This window comes from Lithobates pipiens, unplaced genomic scaffold (genome assembly GCF_037356315.1).
Source record: "Lithobates pipiens isolate NorthernLeopardFrog02 unplaced genomic scaffold, aLitPip1_a1.2 Scaffold_1, whole genome shotgun sequence".
NCBI classification, from domain to species: domain Eukaryota; kingdom Metazoa; phylum Chordata; class Amphibia; order Anura; family Ranidae; genus Lithobates; species Lithobates pipiens.
The window spans coordinates 212,060,625-212,081,879 of NW_027507685.1; the positions used below are offsets into that span (position 1 = coordinate 212,060,625).

Genomic DNA, 21,255 nt, shown 5'->3' on the forward strand with positions numbered 1-21,255 from the left:
ACAGGAAAATCAAAATAGACGCCAAAATCTAAGGATAAGAGCCCTCCCAGAGCAAAATGGAGAGAAACTGGAAGAAAAAATAAGGAAAATATTTAACCCCCTACTAGGACGAGAAGAGGACGAGGAGTTAAAGATCGATAGAGTACATAGAATTAGAAAGCCTCTAGGAATGAAGGAGGAGACCCCACGAGATGTCATTGTTAAATTCCATCGGTATACAGATAAGGAGAAAATATGGAGGAACCTCAGAGAGAGACACCCGTTGCAATACGAGCAAACAACTTTGCAAGTATTTGCGGACTTGTCAAGTGAAACATTATCCAGAAGAAGACAATTAAAACCATTACTAGAACATTTAAGACAAGCTAATATTAAATATAGTTGGGGGTTTCCTGCAGCATTGATAGTACATAGGGACGGAAAGACGGTTAGATTGAAATTTCCGGAAGAAGTACAGGACTTTTGTACAGAGTTACAGATTCCAACCATTAGTATACCTAAGCGATCGGAAAGAGAAGAAAGACTAATTGAAGAGGGAATAGGGCAGAGAGCTTAATGTAAGGGGGGGGGGGGTAGGGGGAGAGGGGGGGAGGGGGGGCTGGTGTAATTTATTACAAAAGAAACGAGATGGGAGAGGTAAAGTAAATAAAAGTTAATGTGGGTATGGGTGAAAACGGGAAGAGCCTCCCTGGACTTTCTGCTCCCTCCTCTCCCCCCCTATGTCTACCGGGCCTTCAAGGCCGGGGGGGAGTGGAGGGACACGGAATGCCGGGCTTGGAGCTTCACCCCAAGGGGTGAGGTACATATTCCAGGATGGGGATATATTCTGGATATAGGTACAAGGACCAAAGAGGGGTCTGGGAGGGTTGGGAGGAGGTTGGGAGGGGGGGTGGGAGGGGTGGGGGGAGAAAGAAGACCCGACAGCAGAGAACCTCGTTAAGTGAGAAAAGAGGAGAAACCAGCCTGACTAAAAGCTATGTTTATAGTTAATTGTTTGTCATATAACGTTAGGGGGCTAAATGAATCAGCAAAGCGGTTTAAAATTCTGAAAGAAATAGAACAATATGAAGCGGGTATAGTGTTCTTACAGGAAACCCATCTATCATACGAAAGCAAGATTAGAATATACTCCCCTAGGTTCCCGGTGTGGTTTTATGGAGATTCTTACTCAAGGAACTCAAAAGGGGTAGCTATCGGTATAGGACGGGAGGTATACTATAAAATAGAAGAAAGATTAGTCGACCCGGAGGGTAGATTCCTCTTTCTGAAGGGGAAACTATGGGGAGTAGACTATACCCTCGCTAACATATACTGCCCAAATAGAAGTCCAACGGTTTTTCTGAAAGGAATATTGGAGAAATTATGGGATTTTAAAAGAGGAAGAGTAATTATAGCTGGAGATATGAACTTTTGTATGAATCCGCAAATGGATAGTTCGTCCCGTGTGCAGGGGATTGGGAAGGAGCAGAGGAGAATAATAAAACACAGGCTATATCAGTACCAGCTTATGGATGTGTGGAGAACTATGCACCCAAGGATACGAGACTACTCGTTCTATTCCCCGGTACACGGGACGTACACAAGGATCGACTACTGGTTAGTGGAACATAGGGTTCTGGACGAGGTGATATCCACAGATATAGGAATTAGAACATTGTCTGATCATTCTCCAATATGCCTGAAGATCAAAATCCCAGGATTTCAGAAATCTCCTTTTTCCTGGAAATTGAATAGGGAACTGTTGGACGAGAAGGGAGAGGAAATAATTAGAAAGGAATTGGAGTTTTTTTTTACCACTAATTTAAATGAAGAGAATATGGAAAATATTATTTGGGAGACACATAAAGCTTATATAAGAGGGATATATATTTCACTAGGTACAAATAGGAAGAGAGAAGGTATTAAAAAGAGTAGAGAGTTGAGGGAGGAAATCCATGGATTAGAGCAAGAACATAAAAAGGCAAATGGCAGGGAAAGTGGACAGGTAGTGGACCTATTACATAAACTGGCTATGAAAAGAGAGGAACTCGGGGAATTAATGGAACAGGAAATGAGGACGATATATAATAGGATTAATAAAGAGAGATATTATAGCGGCATTAAAAATAGTAAGATCTTAGCAAAGATATTGAGGAAAAAAAGATCGAAGAATTATATAGAGAAAATATTAAATAAAGAGGGAGAGTCGGTCTATAAAACTAAGGAAATAGCAGAAGTTTTTAGAGAATATTATGGGCAGTTATATTCCGTGAGAAAAAAAGAGACAGAAAAGCAAGAGATGAAGAGAAGGGGAAAAATCAAAGACTATATATTTCAAGCAAATATCCCTAAAATACCGGGGGAATTGGCGCAGGAATTGGAGAATCCAATCTCAGTCCAAGAAGTAATACAGGCAATAAAAGAGACCAAAGGAGGAAAGAGTCCAGGGCCTGATGGCTATACAATAGAATATCTAAAAAAGTTTGGAGACATACTAGCCCCAATTTTATGTGCATATTATAATGGACTAGGTACAAAATATGGACTGAGCGAGGAGGCCTCCACTGCGACAATCTCCACGATATTGAAAGAGGGAAAAGAGAATACAATATGCTCAAACTATAGACCGAACTCACTACTCAATACGGACATTAAATTGTTCGCAAAAATATTGGCCGCTAGAATAAAGAAGTTAATGCCTAGCTTAGTCCATGCAGATCAGGTGGGATTCATTGAGGGGCGAGAAGGAAAAGATAATGGAGTAAGGTCATTATTACTGCTTCAGAGGATGAAGGAGAGTAGAATCCCCAGTCTACTCCTATCAATAGATGCTGAGAAAGCTTTTGACCGAGTAGACTGGGGATTCATGATGGGTACCCTAAGGGGAATGGGGTTTGGTCCCAAAATTTTGAAGTGGATAAAGGCACTATATAACAGCCCCAAGGCAGTGGTAAGAGTTAATGGGGTACTATCAACAGCCTTCAGAATGAACAATGGGACTAGACAGGGGTGTCCGCTGTCCCCCCTATTGTTCGTTCTGGCATTGGAGCCACTCCTGGAGACGATAAGGAGAAACCCAGATATAAAGGGGGTTGAGATAGAGGGGGAAATACATAAGACAGCCGCATTCGCGGATGATATTCTGTTTTATGTATCCAGCCCACGAATCTCCATGCCAAACTTGTTAAAGGCTTTACAGGAATACGGAGAATTATCTAACTTTAAAATCAACCCAAGCAAGTCAGAAATCTTAAACGTAAATATAAATCCGAGAGAAGAACTTGACATTAAGAGAGAATTCCCATTTCTATGGCAAAAGGAAATTAAATATTTAGGGATTAAACTGACTGCATCAATAGAAAAAATGTACCTAATAAACTATATCCCCCTTCTAGAAGAATTGAGAGAAGAAATAAGGAGAATGAGAACAAAGCCCCTGTCATGGTTAGGAAGAATTAATGCCTTAAAAATGATTATTCAACCTAAAATCCTTTATAAATTTCAGCTATTACCAATATATATCCCCCCCCTATATTTTAAAATGAAAAATTCTTTAATTTCTAAATTTATCTGGAACAACAAGAAACCTAGAATCCCACTGAAGACTTTGCAAAAGGGAAAAGACGAGGGGGGTCTGAATGTCCCAGACTTTAGAAAATATTACGAAGCAGCAGTGTTAACACGGGTGGTGGAATGGGCAAAATTAGAAAGTAAAAAAAGATGGGGAAAAATAGAACACAGTTTATCAGGCACAAATTTAGGTAGAGAAATCTGGACTCCTTTAAAATATAGATCACTAGGGAAGACAACACCTTTGGTCACAAAAAATGTGTTTAGAGTATGGGAGGGAATACACAAACATAATAAGTGGAAATATAATTCCCCTTTAATTTATTTAAAAGATAATGATTTTTTTGCACCTGGTAAAAGTACAATAGGAGGGAAATGGATAAAACAAGATAATATGCAATTACGACACATAATTAAAGAGGGGAAATTGAAAACACTAGCAATATTACAGAAAGAAAATGATTGGATGGATTTGAATGAGTGGCGATACCTGCAGCTTAGACATTTCGTCTCAAGACTACCACAACTGCTTAGAGATGGAGAAAATTTGACTGCCTTGGAGCGGATATGTGAGGGGAAATCCCCAAGGGCAGGTATTGCCCAGCTTTATAAGGTCTTGAGACGGGAATGTGAAGCGGAGGTACCAACTTTCATTCAAAAATGGGAAGAAGAGATAGGAGCACGGGGTGAAAACCAAAATATAGAAAAAATATTGAAGATGGTGCACAGATCCACGGAAAATAGTAAGATGATAGAAACAAATTATAAAATTTTAGTAAGATGGTATAGGACCCCAGATATAATGGCAAAGTACCAGGAGGGACAATCTGGGAAATGTTGGAGGAATTGTGGACAAACGGGAAGTTTGGCCCATATATGGTGGGATTGTCCCAAGATTAAAGAATATTGGAGAGAAATAATAAGATATATAGAAGTAATAGCTAAAATACAGTTACCTGAGAACCCATGGTTATGCCTATTCCATGCAGTAGATACCCCAATTAAGGAGTATAGGAATTCCCTCACAAGCTCATTAATAAACGTGGCAAAAAGCCTGATTCCGAAAAAATGGAAAGAAATAGAAGCACCCAAAGTAAAGGAATGGCTAGGAAAAGTTGAGGAAATGTATAGTATTGAAGGGCTGGGAATGGAGGAAGAAAGAGAAAGAAAGAGATTCCATGTGAAATGGAAATACTGGAAAATCTTTAGACAATCTATGATTTTTAACGAGGTAATGGGTCGGTAGGGGTGGGGAGAGGGGTGGGAGGGAGATATTTTAGAAGAACTCGAGAAGTAAAGAAAGAAAACCAGGATAATGTGAAAAATTTAAGGGCATGAATGTATTTTGGTCCTATGGTTTTCTTTTATAATACTTGATTATGTTTTGTACGCAACTTAAATGAAAAATTTAAATAAAGAATAAAAAAAAAAAAAAACAGAAACTGTAATGTTCAGATCTGAAACACAAATCATGGAGTCATATCCAATAAATGATCCATGATGGATGTTTTGTTGAAGAATGTTTTGTTGAAGGAAGTAAAGTAGAGCGTCAATTATTTCCTTTAATGTCGGTATATATCCAGAGATACTGATGAGATCTTACTTGTAAAGGCAGGCCTGCCTTATAGGTAGGAAGTAGAAAGTCGATCTCTCCAGTTTACAGCCAGCAGTCTATTGATAGGAGAAACAACATATGTGAACCATGTATGTTGTAACATTGTGCAGTACTGATAGTTTGAAATGGAAACCCCAGCGATATTTAATTCTTGCAGACTGCAGGCCTCCCTCATTCTGCGTCTCCAATCTAGTGTGGCAGGGGAAATGTCTGGGTATATTTGAATACTAATGCCATCCAATTCTATGTTGGAGATATTCCTGGATGCACATATGATATCTTCCTTGGTAAGAAAATCTTTCCTACACATGATCACATCACAGGGAGGTTTGTCTGGTGGTTGTTTTGGGTTCAGAGCCCTATGGATCCTGTATATAAAAGCAGACAGCGGTTTATTAGGCAGGAGGTTATGGAAGAGTTTAGAAATGGCTGGCATGACATATGTAACAGACTCAGGGATCCCACCTATCCATATATTATTACAGCAATTTCTGTTATCTTCCACCTGGGCCTGCAGGAAAGAAAAGTAATTTTGTAGTCTTTCCTGAGATCATTATGTGCTAGAGATAATTCATCGCGTTTAGTCTCTGGAATATCAGTGCGGCCACCTATAGCTGCAATCTCCTGAGAGAGAGCATTAGTGGATTTGTTCAATTCAAGCTGTATCTTGTCTACCAGCTTTTCATATATTGCTGACAAGCTTGCATCTAAATCTGCTTTAGAAAGCGGTGGGTTGTACTCACAGTCTCTCTGAGCTGAAGTGTGTTCAGGTGCGGCGCTACAGGAGGCCGCAGGAGGCTTGACGCCATTTTGAGACATTTTCACTGCCTCTTTAGTGCGGAGAAAGTAGTTGGTAAGAGAGTGTTGCGAGCGGCGACCGCACGCCTTCTTGCCCATTGGGTAAAGAGATTAGGTTAGGCAAGAATATGAGCAAGAGCACAGTTCCTCCTGGGACAGGGAGCGTTTCAACTCTTTAGCTTGTTGTGCAGGAATGGCTGTTGGGCCATATTTAGACAAAAAGTGCTGAATCAGGTCAGTACAAAATTCAGGCGAGGTTGTGTCAGGGGCAGTCTGAACACTATTACTTGAAAAAATATAATTTGAGCTCTAAGGCCGCGTACACACGCGGGGACTGTTCGCCCAACTTTGTCCGCTGAACAGTGTTTCGGCAAACAGTCCGCTCGTGTGTGGGCTTTCAGCGGACAGTTTCAGCGAACAGTCCGCTGAACAAGGTTTTTCGGAAATTCCGAAAAACTGTCCGCTGAAACTTTGTTTCAGCGAACAGTCCCCTCGTGTGTAGGCTTGTTCGTCAAACTAAGTTCCGCGCATGCTCAGAAAGGATTTACACGCCGAAAGTTATAATGCAGTGTATAGGACGTCGTATTTTTCATCCCGTCGTACGTGCCGTTCACGTCATCGCGCACGGTTTCAGCAAACTGTTCGTTCGTCGTGTGTGGCCATGTCCGTCCATGCTAATTTTGAGCGGACTGTTTGCCGAAACTGTTTGACGGACAAAGTTGGGCGAACAGTCCCCGCGTGTGTACGCGGCCTAAGTGTTTTGCTATGTCATAATTTCTTGAAAGGAGTTCACCATGTCGGTCATGTATATGGTGAATTGTAAGAGGTCTTGGAGGCCTGTGTTACATCAGATTAGGCAACTCGTCGAATGTTGTAACAGAAGTGGCATTCCGTCGCTGCTATTTTGGTACACCTTGCACTCAGAAAGCCTACAGTCTGAAGTCGCCAAGAGGACATTTTTTTACACCAACCGAAGTCTTGCATTTCACACTTATTTTTACCAGTAAACTGAGCTTATATCGTGAAATCCAGTATTTAGAAGTCCGTGATACAGTTTTAATGTTGAATTTTAAAAGCAGCGTTCTTCTGTTAGATTACCAAATGTGTGAGATCAGCAGGCTTGCCACTTCTTTTCAAATTCAACATTAAAACTGTGTCACAGAGTTTTAAATACTGGATTTCACGATATAAGCTCAGTCACACATGTATGTGCTTCCCAGAGGAAGGGTTGCAACATCATCCCTTTAATCCAGGACATATATTAATTACACAAGTTCTGAGGCTGATTTAATGCAGATAAGGCACCAAGTAAGTTTAATTACCACCTTAATCAACCATAGAACTTGTGTAATTATTGCGTGTCCTGGATTAAAGGGATGATGTGGCAACTCTACCCAGAGGATGACAGGAGAGGCATAAGGAGTGGGGTTTTCTGCAAAATAAGTACAAAGCCGTATTGATAGCTGGTGATCTATTTCAGGGTCTTTCAGTAGGGAGGGATTTATTGTTCTATTATTTTATTATGACTTTAATAAATTATTGTATTTGAATGATCTTAAATATATTGTACTTTCTTTGATGTATACCAGGGATATGCAATTAGCGGACCTCCAGCTGTTGCAGCACTACAATTCCCATGAGGCATAGCAAGACTCTGACAGCCAAAAGTATGACACTCAGAGGCATGATGGGACTTGTAGATTTGCAAAAGTTGGAGGTCCGCTAATTTCATATCCCTTATGTATTCCAATATTATTTAGAGTAGGAAAGCTATCTGGATCATCTTTTCAGTGACTGAGTTTTGATGGAAATCTTTCAAATTTTTCTAGCTGCATAGCATTCTTCCTACCCTTATGAAATACATTCCTGGACCTCACCACAAGACAACGCTGCTATCTGAGCAACTTGCTGAAAATATACTTGAGAAGGTGAAGTCCAGCCAAGAGACTCTGAATCCCACCATTTCAAGGCACTTTATTGACAGCTTCCTTATTAAAATGGAACAGGTATTTATGTAATTAAATATTTTAAGTTGTATCATTTTAGTTCCCACAAATGCCACCTTCTAATGTGACAAAATGTACCATACTCAAAATAGTGAGCTATGGACAATGAGAGAGAGACAGCGCAAAATATTACAGGAGTATGCCTGAGGCTGCATGGAGACACTGGTGTCTAAGTGGTACTAAGGGTGCATTGGAGTCACAGGTTGAAAAAGTATGCTTGGGATAGACTGGAATCACAATTGGAGTCATTGCATGACACAAAGTGCTCTAGGATCATTGGCCAACATGGGATGCTCTGGGTTCACAGCTTGACACAGGATGCTCTTGGGTCATTAGGCAATACAGGATGCTTAGGGTGCTCTGGAATCATGGAAGTTGAGGATGACAGAGGATGCCTACAATGCTCTGAAATCACAGGGATCAAGGGATGCTACAGGGTGCTCTGTTGTCACAGGGGTCACCGAGTGATACAGGATGCTCAGGGTGCTCTGTGGTCCCAGGGGTAATGGGATGATATAGAGTGTTTGGGGTGCTCTGGTGTCACAGAGGTCATGGGATGTTCTGGATGCTTTGGAGTCACCAGGGTCACAGGAGTGAAAAAGAATGTCAGAATGCTCAGGGTACTCTTCAGTCACTGGGGTTACAGAGGTAACACAGGATGCTCAGGCTGCTTGGAGTCCAGAGGTCTCGGGATACTATGAGTGCTCTGGAGTCACAGGGGTCACAGTGAGCATTGAGGTTACTGGGGCAAATAAAGATAAGCACCTGGGCAAAGTTTAGGACTAGGGTACAAGTGGTTAAAATAATACATTCTGGTTTAGCGGGAGCTGCAGTATCTTGGGAATAAAAAGAGTGTGTAATAGCATTAGCCTTGTATGTGACAGAACCAGATTTGAATATGATCACAGAGTTCACCCAAGAGAAGAACAGGGACCAACAGACATGCCTGGAATTTAGGTGACAAGCAGTTTGCAAGTGCCATGTGAAATTGTGAAATGGTGATTTGAAGAGGCGATTAACTTTTTCCCAGGGTGGGGGAATGTCAAGGTCTTTCCCCATGGAGTAGAAAGATTACATAGGCCACCTGTATTGAAAGGTGGAAACTGAAACTGCAAGCAGGCACATGGAACTATCTGCTTTACACATAACAGTCTCATTATTTTGAAACCACTACAGGTACAGGGGACCTTGAAAATGTAAGCCCTTGTACACACGGTCGGAGATTCCGACAACCAAATCCGTCGGAGTAATTCCGACGGTTTTATTCCGGAAGAGGTCGGACTAAGTTGTCGGAAAATCCGATTGTACATAACGTAATGACGTTATTTTGTTAGGACGGGACTACGTTCAGGCTAGTAGCCAATAGCTTTGGTCTAGGAATTTGATCTGAGCATGCGTGGCACCTTGTCCGTCGGAGTAGGCTACACATGATCGGAGTATGTCTGATCGGAGCATTTTGTCGGAAAATGTTACCGGCAAGTTGGAAAAATTGGTCCGTTGGATATTCCGACAGAAACAGTCCAATGCAGACCACACACAGTCGGAATATCCGACAAAATGGTCCGATAGGAAACATTCCGACGGAATCTCTGACCGTGTGTACAAGGGCTAAGATCTGCTTGCTTTACTGACATCTACGCACCCCGTAATGCAAATATCTAATATATAATATTAAAAAAAGCATGCTACAAACAAAGTTCTTAACAATACTTTAAATACCTGAGAAAGCTGGGCGTTTGAAATTCCACTGAAATGCCCTCCTAAAATGGCCTTGTGTGCATCATATTCTCATAGAATTGCATTGTAGGGGGAAAATCTCCCAGTGAAACTGTCAGTTTTAAGGCCAATTTAAACATATACATTTGTCTGGTAGCTGGATGTCTCAACATGAATGTTTGACTTACTCAAGCTTGTTTAGTTATGGAAGATGGAAGAAGCCAGAAACACCCTCCCATTCAGGGTATATCACAGGTAAAGGAATCACAACTGAACAAGGTTATCAAACATGTCTTAGCCCTTGTACACACAGTCGGAAATTCCAACGGAAAAGGTCCGATCGGACCATGTTGTTGGATAATCCGACCATGTGGGCTACATCGTACTTTTTCCGTCTGGAAATATCCGACCAACAAAGTTTGAGAGCTGGATATAAAATTTTCCGACAAGGTTATCTGATCGGACTTTGTCCGATCGTTTGTAGAGAATTCCCATTGGACAAAGTGCCATGCATGCTCAGATCAAATTACGAGACCAAAGCTATTGGCTACTAGCCGCAACGTAGTCCCGTCGCAATGAACAAACGCCATCACGTTCCGATCGGATTTTCCGACAACTTTGTCCGACTGTGTGTATGCAACACCAGTTTCGGACAAAATCCTTCGGAAAAAATCAGACGGATTTTGTTGCGGAATGTCCGACCGTGTGTACAAGGGCTTACATCTGGATGTGGTTGGTATGGAGAAGGAGGGTCTTGTTTCTGCCATTGATATGAACTATAACATTTACCATATTTCTGCAGGAAAAGGAAAACCCCAACACCGAATTTACTATACGAAATCTCCTAGTTACCACCCATGACTTATTCATGGCAGGAATTGAGTCTTTGACTATTACCTTTCGGTATGGCCTTCTCATTGTACTGAAGTACCCAGAGATACAAGGTGACTATAAGGGGTAAACTAAATGAAGAATGTTTAAATATTTGATCACTTACAATGGGGAAACAGATACTTTTTGCTATTTTTTTTAATGTAAAATTGTCATGTTGCTCTCACATAGACTGAAATGAATGATGGAATCAGTCAATGAATGTACATGGCATGTCTGGCAGACAAAATTATAAAATACAGAACTCTGAGCAAACAGCTAAGTACACTAGTAGTCAGCATGACAAGGTAGGTGTAGGGGCCCCAAACACGTCTCTCTGGCAGTGCCCCCACTCAGTTGGGCCTTGTGTAATGCAAGTGGGACCCCTGATTGCGATAACCTTTACTCTAGGCTTAGTACTCCACAGTGGTTTTAAGGCAGCCCAAAGTCCTTGAATGTCATTTTAAAAATTTAATTTAAATAGTAATTGGATTGGAAAGGCTGGAATATCCAACAATAGTACATCTCATACCTAAGGTTGTGGCTTGGGCTTAAGGAGCCCCAAAGGGGAACTCTGAAAACTTTGCTCGCTAATACCCAACTAAGCAGACAGAGGCTGCATTCATGAGAAATATGCATTAAGATGGCACTCCAACATAGGAGCGAGTATGTCATGACACAATTACCTCTTCGTGTCTCATTCACTTCACAGCAACGTTACACTTGACTAACTGTACACAGGCTTCCTTCCATGGTGCAGCATCTTTGATGTCACCTCACTCCCAGTGAACTGCTATCTGAATTAAGCCAACTCTCAAGGATCCTCTTCACACTTCTTTCTCCCATGACATAGGGCTAAATAGAAAGGGGCTCTGTGACATGGGTCCAGTGCTGGATACATAAGGTCACTGGCTGCTAGAGAGGAGGTTGCATTCAGTCACCCCCTCCCTACCAGAGCAAGCGTCATCTTTGCTAGTCACACTGTACACACTCCAGCTGGCAGCTTAAAGAGGAGTTCAACTGAAAATTGGAAGTTCCGCTTTAAGCACTCCTTACCCCCTCACATGCCACCTTTGTCATGTCATTTATTTGGGGGGGGGGGCAGGTGTACTCAGTTTTGACAAGTACCTGCTCCCATTTTTGCTTGGGTCACCTAGGTGGCTCAAGCATACTGTAAGTTCTCCTCTCCTCCTCCCTCCCTGCAATCTTCTGAGCCACGTCACAGGTCCCAGAAGATTTCCTGGCCATTGAGGAGGTGCAGCCGCAAGCTGTCACAGCCAAATGCCTACACTTGCAATGCTGGTCGCCGGGGAGAGAGCCGATGGTTCAGGCAGCTGCATTTCTGGACCGTGGAACAGATGAGTATGTGTTTATTAAAAGTCAGCAGGTACCCAAAAGGGTGGCCACGTGTTCCCAGAGGAGCTACATCTTGCAACACAGCTCCCTGTCAGTTCTCAGGAGGAAGGGGAAGAGCCTTGAGAGACTGCCTCCCCTTGTATTTATAGCTTTACACAAGGAGGCAGAGTTATGAACACCACACCAGTTAGCAGGCTTAAAGTGATTGTATACCCACACATGTAAAAAAAATAAAAAACCTGTAAGGCAAAGACATAATGAGCAAGTATGCAACACATTCTAACTCATTATGAAATACTTACCTTAGAACGAGGTCCCCATATCGCAGCCCGGTCCACGCCAAGGCCGTTTCTTCCGGGTTCTCAGCTCCAGTGCTGTGTGTGGCCACAGCCGCGATGATGCATGTGTGTAGGAGTCTTCTTCCTAGCAAGGTCTGGCAGCGTCCACTGGACCTTCAGCCGGGCATTCACAGCGCAGGCGCCGCTGACCTCAGCAGCTGCATGCAAAGTGAATATCTCCTAAACCGTACAGGTTTATAAGATATTAATTTTACCTACAGGTAAGCCTTATTATAGGCTTACCTGTAGGTAAATATTAAAAATAAGGGTATACAACCACTTTAACACTTTCCTAACCCCCCGGACAGCCTGTAAACAAAGCTCACTAATGCATGCTCAATGCAGTACAATAACAAGACATAGTTTACACTGCCTACAAGGTGTTTCTACTACAGTAATAACAGCACTCTTCTGGGTCCTGTGTCAAGCAGCTTGCCTTCTGCCTGGTAACTAACACCACAGATGGTTGCATGCTCATCACTGTGGCCATTGAATGAACGCCTTGTATTTTGTTAATGTGTTTTGTGTTGCAGGAACATGTCAATAGTTGTTTCTTTTTTTACTGTCCAGTAACATGCTGGGTTGGGACAAGACCTTTAAGTGTTGCTTAATTGCTACAGAGAAAAATCAGGTCTTCTGCCCTTCCAGACAGGTCTGTGCTGTGTGGTAGGACTGTGTATATCTCAAAACCTGATAGAATACCAATCCTTTGAAGTAAAACATCTCCCATATACAGTATGTAATCCATCTGTGGATTAACTCACCTTGAAGTAACACTCGCAGGTCTTGTCCTCCCAGTAAAAGGAGAAACAGTTGACTGATAATATCATCTCTTTTTCACACTGCCCTTACTTTCTACTAGCATTTTCCTTTTTAGTATATGAGCACTGCAGCACAACTAACTGTTTCCTTATGCTGTTCCTCCCATTTCTATTCTTAAGCCCCATACACGCTATCAGATTTTCTGTTGATTTTTTCCTTCAGATTTACCAAAACCATATAATATGAGGTCAAACCTTAGGAGTTTCAATTTGCATGCAATCAGGCAGGTCCTTGCTCTACATGGTTTTGGTAATTCCGAAGGCAAAAATCGGCAAAAAATCTGATAGTTTGTATGGGGCTTGAGTTGTGCAGTATAGTGGGGTGCAAGGGGCTGAAACCAGGTCAAGTTTGGGTGCAGAGAACATTATTTGGGCCGTAATTGTAGCAAAGCCCTCTAAGTTGGCATCCTGCTCCAGGTTGTGTAGTAACCATACCCTGTTAGTCAATAGGTTCTGTAGGGCTGGGGTATAAGGAGTCAGTCATTGGGCCTTTGGTCTGCAAAAAAGATTGTTTGAAGCCATTTAGAATCAGGATGTAAAAAAGGACTATTTTACTTTAACTTCCCCTTAGAGGGGAAGCTTGAGGACTTTTGATATGAGAGGTATTGCTGACAAGGACACGTTGGGACATCGAGTAACCCAATGTGAGCACCACACTTGAATGAGTTACAACGTCCCAAATAACACATTAGGAGAGGTGTTTCAAGATGTAAGACCTCTCCCAATGTGTTATTTGGGACTTTGTAACTCATTCAAGTGTGGTGCTCACATTGTCCTGTATGGCTGTTTGTACATATGACCGTCTTAAAAAAAGCCTCTTCGTCAAGGGTTGTGCCCATGGAAAGGACTTGGACTAAGGCTGGCATGCAGAGTAGGCTGAATGGGGTCCTAGGTTCTAGTCAGGCAAGGCAGGGTTGAGCGCAGGGTGTTTCGGAAGTGTAATGTCTGTGGGCCAACCTTGGTGGGCTCCATGCTATAGAACCACAGGAGTCTTGTGGAATTGCCAGAACTAGCATGGAAGAGGTTGAATTACATTATGTATGGTCCTGTTACATTGCACACTTAAATCCATTCTATACTATTGAATTGGCATTTAAAACTGCATTTGTCTGAAATACGATTTTGCGGATATTGTATTTGTATAGCCAAACTCCATGATGAGATTGACCAAGTGATCGGACAAGGACGGGTCCCAAAATTCGATGACCGGTTACACATGCCATTTACGCAGGCTGTTTTGAGTGAGGTGCAGAGATTCTGTGATGTGGTACCCCTAAATGTTCCTCGCATGATGACCAAAGACACAGAATTTAGAGGATATGTGATCCCCAAGGTAGGAAATCTTATTCATTTTTTACTTGCCTTGTGTGACCTCCACCATCATCACCAATCAAAAAAGATATTTTATTGGTCTTCTTAAATGGACTGCATATAAATTGACTGACTAATCGCGGTTGTTAACAGAACATAACTATTGTTCACACTATATTATTTTATTTAAGTGTACCTATGGGCTGTAATCACTATCAAAATCAGTGTCGGGAGGCTAGTGCAGGTACCACCAAGTGCCCCATGTCATGTTTTACAGTTGATCGTTACCTCGAAAATGGTGGCACTTTATTAAACAAACAGCAACTGGTAACTCTGTCGATGTGTCTTCCTGGTTTCTCAGCACTGTGTCGGCAGCCATGTGTGCCAGCTGGCCTCCATGGCCAATGGTGAGCCAAGGACATTGGACAAAAATAGACCACGGAGCCAAAAGAAAAAGATTCCGTCAATATTTGCATAGACTCTGGAAAAAACCCACAGGCAAGTGTCACTATCAATACTCTGATTCAGTCAATAGTTTTGATAGGGGGCTCTAACTTTAAAGCTCAGGGTTGCTTTAAAGTTAAACAAACACAAGAACAATAATTTAGTATGTTGCAGCCTATCAGTACTATCTGTTTTCTTTTTTCAGACTAGGTATATTTCCTACAAGTACAAAAAAATACCTAGCGATCTTTATAGAAACCCAGTGTCTTTTTAGCTTACTGTGCATTGAACCAAAATCTCAAACAATGTTATCAGCCTTACTAGCTATGAACTACAGAACACACTCCTCCTATGTTATGGAGATGAGGAGAGGTGGATGTGTTCTATAGTCACATCACATTTCCGGTACCAGAGTGACAATGCTGCTCAGTCATAGATGGATTGCAGTGAGTGACTGCTGTCAGCCTTGGATGGGAAGTATACAGCTGACAGGATCACTTACCTGACACAGGAGCCAGCGAAGTCACCGCTGTCTCCTCTAGTTCCGAGCGTCCATCTTCTTGAGGGTCTCGCTGCTCCGGAGCTGTGATTTGCTGGAGCAGCGATGATGTCACTCCCGCGCATGCGCACGGGAGCCGACACTCGCGGCATATCGCCCGAGATCTGCGGCTTACCCAGTGCGCGTGCGCGCCGCTGTCTACGGCGCATGTGCGGTGGCTGTCTTCAGGTAAATATCACATAAACCGTATAGGTTTAGGAGATATTTCTTGGACCTACAGGTAAGCCTTAATCTAGGCTTACCTGTAGGTCAAAGTGGTTTGTAAGGGTTTACAACCACTTTAAAGCGTAGCTCTAGCCATCCAAACTTCTTTATGCACAGATGAAATACAGATCTGGGAGCTGTTTTACCTGCCAAAAGGATGTCTACTTCTGTCCATCCAGTCCAGAGATGTATACCGCTTTGCCTCACAGAACAGTTTTGCCTGGCAGGGAAACATACCTGATGTTATGTTCTACAGTTTCACTTTCACTTACAGGTCTCCTCCCTGCCTACACCATGGTTTGGACAGTAAGAGGAGAAGCAGCACATTGATGAGCTAATGCCTATGTCACTTTGCTCTCTTCTTCCATCAGCATGCTCCTTGCACGGCAACACACCTGATTGGCTGCTTGTGCTTTTTTTTTTCTACCCTTACCTAAGCTTTGCTGTTCAGTAAGCTGCAGGAGGCTGATACCAGGTCAGAATCTGGTACCTACACTGCTTGCATTTAAAACATATATTTAAGGATGTATTGTTGGTTACAGAGCCACCATGTAAATATTGAGTATCCATCAGAGGGTGAATAGCCCATTCACTAGCACACAGCATGGACACTGCACTCCTAATAATGTAACTTGGTTATTCTTCACTGGGTTGTATGTGGGTGTTATCACATTTATCCTATGTAGCACTACGCAGGTAGGAGCCGCTGATTTAACCAGTTGTTTCCCAAAACAGTGCAAAGGTTACCAATCACACAGGTAACAGTCCATTCATCCTGGCTCCATTAAAGTCTAAGGGATGTCTCTTTTAAGATGTATTGCTTATAGAACTTGTAACATGAGTTGGAGGAGTTGGTGTGCTATGGGATACTCCAAAAATGCTGATTTGCAACAGGAAGACACACTTCACTGGTCAAAACTTCTTTTAGCAGTCTTTAAACCAGTAACCCAGTGGAAGGCCAGAACAGAGACCTTGTAGTAACAGTCTCAGAGAAAGAACTACCACGGATCCCCTAGGTAGAACACCACACAGTGACTGGATTAATAAGATTGGATCAGTACTCACAATTTCTTATGGCAGCTGCACACCTCCCAGCTCCCACCAAGTACTTCTTCAGCAGGACCTTCAGATAAAATTTTTAGATCCAGAAGAAATTAGAAATAGGTCCCTCTGTACTACTTGTCACTTCCGTAAACATCAGCAGACCCCAACAGAACTGCCTCAAAAGGGCAGCAACACCTGAGACTGGGGACCTCTCCAGCAGGACAGAAACAGGGCTGTTCCAGGCATCAGACTATTTGTTCTTCCCAGCCACCTTCTGGGCACACCTCTCAAAGGATTTGGCAGAGAAATTTGCCAGTTATAGTCTACAGCTGGTGGTGTGCTGCAGGGACCTGGGGCACCCTGCGCTGTACCATCATCCCTATCAGTGGGGGCAGCTGCGAGGTCATGAGGTGTATCAGGGACAGACTAAGGTGAGTAAGGAGGAGGGAGAGATTTGTGCCCCATTTGTGTGGTATTTTGGTGCTTTTGCCAATGGACTGAGTGGTGGGAGGTTAAATGGCGTGTCAAGCACGTGGCACCCAAATGGTTGGTGTTTTTGTAACGATTGATACGCTTGGGCCAAATTTTGCAAATAGCAACAATGCGATCGGCTGCACATGTCCTAAAAAGGGCCCAGACAGCTGAGCTGTGGGAAGTGGGCCGAGGGATAACAGCTCCACAATGTGATGGAATAGGATGGCTGCTCTCTACTCTTCCATGATGGCTGCCTCGTTGAGGTTGTGCCTCACCCTAACTTTCCTCCTCTGCTCTATCCGGCACCCTAGTCGAGTCAGTGACCTCCTCATCATCATCATCTCCTTCATCCTCATTACCACTGGAGACAACTTGACAATATGCTGCGGTTGGGGGAACATGACTGCCAATTTGTGTACCAATTTTATCCCCTTTTTGTAGGCTCATGTTCCTGCCTTCCTCAATCGCAGAGCCAGAACCAACATCTAAATCGAGTAATGGCTGTGCAATGTCAAGGAGCAAGTGGCTGATGCTATGTTTAAATAACTCCGCTGACTCCTCCATGCCTGATGCTGTAGCTATGGCAGGAATAATTTTGGACAAGGAGGCAGATTTTGCCATTCTGGCAGCTGCAGAGGACTGCACACTAGCTCCTGCTTGGATGACGGAGGATGAGGAGGATGAGAACAGTTTAGTAAGCCAGTCCACTACTTCCTCTGCATGTGGCTGTATAGCAAGGGCAACATCACTAAACAGAGGAAATGATGCCCTGCCTGAGTACTGACCACATCCACCTTTGACTGTTGACACATACGCTGCTGGCCCTTTGCGGTGCATGGGAATGTCTGCCTCTCCTTGCTGTCCTCCCAGACATGATGGGGGGAATGAGGGTTGCTTATTAACAAAATGTATTAAAGATGTGTAAATGTGTAAGTGGATGCACTTTAATCAATTGAAAGTGGTGTTTGGTACACTTTAATTTGAGTATTCACGACACAGACACATTCCACGGATACACTATAATATTGCAGTAACCCACAGAACTATACAGCATTAAACTTGCAGTAACGCACAGAACTATATGACGTTAAACTTGCAGTAACGTGATGAAATATATGGCGTTAAACTTGAAGTAACGCACAGAACTATATGGCATTAAACTTGCAGTAACAAAATGAAATATACAGCGTTAAACCTTCAGTAATGCACAGAACTATATGACGTTAAACTGGCAGTAACGCAATGAAACAACGGCATGAAACTTGCAGTAATGCACAGAACTATATGGCATTAAATTTGCAGTAATCCAATTAAATATACTGCATTAAACTTGCAGTAACGCACATAACTATATGGTGTTAAACTTGCAGTAACGCACAGAAAAAAACTGTGTTAAATGGTCACTACATTCACACTGACTGAGCTATCCCTACATTGACACTAATGTAAAGATGAATGGTGGTGCTACTACACTCACAATGACTGAACGATCCCTACATTGGCACTAATGTAAAGATGAATGGTCGCGCTACACTCACTGAACTATCCCTTACTGGAACACTGATGTAAAGATAAATGGTGCTCGCACTACACTCACAGTGAACTATCCCTAGATGCGTACTAAACTAATATGCTTCTGACAATAGAAGCAGAATAGAATATAATCAGAATAGCACGCTATAGCGAACTAACTGTCTAATAGTACTAGACAAAGCCCCGTTCTATCACTCTCCATGGTGCTATCAAACTACAAATGGCTGCTATAGAAAAAAGACTTTTATAGTGGGGGTGGGATTAGGAATAATGAGCCATGATTGGATACAGTCATCATGACAGCTTCCAATGATGGCTCTGACAGTGCTCTGTTCCCGATTGGGCAAAGCTTTCATTGCTTCAGCCAATCAGGGATTTCAGTTCACTAAATTGGCAGTTTTGAGGGTTGTTGGTCACTTGTTTGACAATCTGTAACATTTAATAGTATTTAAACTTGTTATATAAATAAAATCTTTTTTGTAAACACCGCAGTTGGTTCTCATTTTTTCACTTTTGGCTGGGTGGTCTCCTTTTGACTCTCAGATTTTCCTTTTGTGTATATTGGATTCGTTGTTGAGTGACCCCACCCTAAAGTGTGAGACGGCGTTCTTGATCCACGTTAAGCAGTGCTTTTGATTTCAGCCCTGAGTTGGGTGTGTTGACCTCTGTGTTTTTATCAATTTTTTTTTCCTATTTATGGACCTGGCTCCCAGGCTTGGCATGCATTTTGTGAGTGGGTGGAGTAGGTAGAGGTACCACGCCTGGTAGGGATAGAACTAGTGGCAGGGAATAGCTCCTGATGAGGAGGGAAAGCATAGAGCTTCTGCCTGTTTGTGATACACTTATGTTTCTTGGATCAATGCATACAAATTCCGCCATGCACTATTGACTACTTGCTAGTAGGGATGAGCCCAGGCGTGTTCGCATGGACCCCGTGCAGAGTCCGCCAGGAGGTCGGTGCAGCGCTGTGCTAATCACAGGCAGTGAGACATTGCCCGATGTGCGGCTGCAGAGATCGGGCAATGTCTCACTGCCTGTGATTAGCGCAGCGCTGCACCGACTTCCTGGCGGGCTCTGCACATGGTCCATGCGAACACGCCTGAGCTCATCCCTACTTGCTAGCATTGGCAATGCATGCACATGGTAGAAAAAGAAGGATTTTAAAGGATTTTATTATAATAAATATTTAGTTTTTAATTAAGAATTGTATTTTTTTTATATTCTTTATTTTCATATTTTATACAGTTTTACATACATTTCATTTTAAGCACTAAGCCTTTTCCCGGCGTACATAACAATTCGTTTATTGCAGATTTTCCCTCCCCTCCCCCCACCCCTGCCCCCGCACCAAAAAAAAAAAAAAAAAAAAAAGGAAAGAATTACCCACTCATCTCCCCCACCCACTCTCCCGCTTCCCTCTCTGTCAGCCATTATCTCGCCATCAACCACAGGTATCTCTAGTTTTTCCTGAATGCCAGCCATTGACCCCATATCCTTTGGTATTTCACCCATGTATCTTGTGTCGTATGTATAGACTCCTCTATGCTTCTTGTCCGCTCTACCCTTCCTATCCACTCTTTCATAGTCAGAGGTCATGCGCTCTCTGTGGCGTTACATACCACCTAGCTAGCAGCTTATAAGCCCTTGTACACACGGTCAGAGATTCCGACAACCAAATCCGTCGGATTTTGTCTGAAACTGTTGCATACACACGGTCAGACAAAGTTGTCGGAAAATCCGACGTGATTGCGTTATTTCGTTACGACGGGACTACGTTCACGCTAGTAGCCAATAGCTTTGGTGTAGGAATTTGATCTGAGCATGCGTGGCACTTTGATCGGAATTCTCTACACATGATCGGAGTATGTCCGATCGGAGCATGTTGTCTGAAGATTTTATCAACAAGTTGGAAAACTTGGTCCGTTGGATACTCCGACGGAAACAGTCCGATGGAGACCACAAACAGTCGGAATATCCAACAAAACGGTCCGATCAGACACATTCCTTTGGAATCTCTGACCGTGTGTACAAGGGCTAAGACATTTCTGATGTTTGTATGTCCTTTGCTACTGAATGGGAAAGCCATATTATCTTGTTCCTGTGTTCATCACTGCCTAAGGGCCTAGCTCCCTTCCCCATTTTTCTAGAAAAATTGGGTATTCATGGTCTGCCTCCCACATCAATATTTTATATATTTTTGATATCCTTCTCTTTAAACTTTGGGGGGACTCCAATAATTTCTCTAAGGGTCTCAATTGTCTCTTTCCTAGTGGTTGTGGTAAAGTTTGTGCGAAGTGTTGTATTTGCGCGAGAATTGTATTTTCTCTATGAAAGGTTAATTTAATTTTTTTGTCTTCTTAGGGTACAGAAATCTATCCGCTGCTCTGCACTGTCCATCATGATCCTACACAGTACACCACTCCATATAAGTTCAATCCCAACCACTTCTTGGATGACAGTGGCAAGTTCAGAAAGAACGATGCTTTGATGCCATTCTCTGCAGGTATATCTTTTGATAAGTGGCAGGATCTGAAAATGAAATTACAAGTCATCGCTTATTATGATTTTTCTGCCCACTGTGAGCTTCTCGCAGAGTGTATTAGAAGTTGCAGCAAGT

The 21,255-nt window shown here is 42.7% G+C and overlaps 1 protein-coding gene across 1 annotated transcript in view; it reads left to right on the forward strand.

The window, feature by feature from the left end:
* LOC143982789 (cytochrome P450 2G1-like) overlaps positions 1–21,255 on the forward strand; it is a 49,263-nt gene that overhangs the window by 27,158 nt on the left and 850 nt on the right. The window contains exons 5-8 of the mRNA XM_077481806.1: positions 7,792–7,968; positions 10,487–10,628; positions 14,215–14,402; positions 21,000–21,141. Coding sequence (XP_077337932.1) covers positions 7,792–7,968; positions 10,487–10,628; positions 14,215–14,402; positions 21,000–21,141 — 649 coding nt within the window. The remainder of the gene's footprint in view (positions 1–7,791; positions 7,969–10,486; positions 10,629–14,214; positions 14,403–20,999; positions 21,142–21,255) is intronic.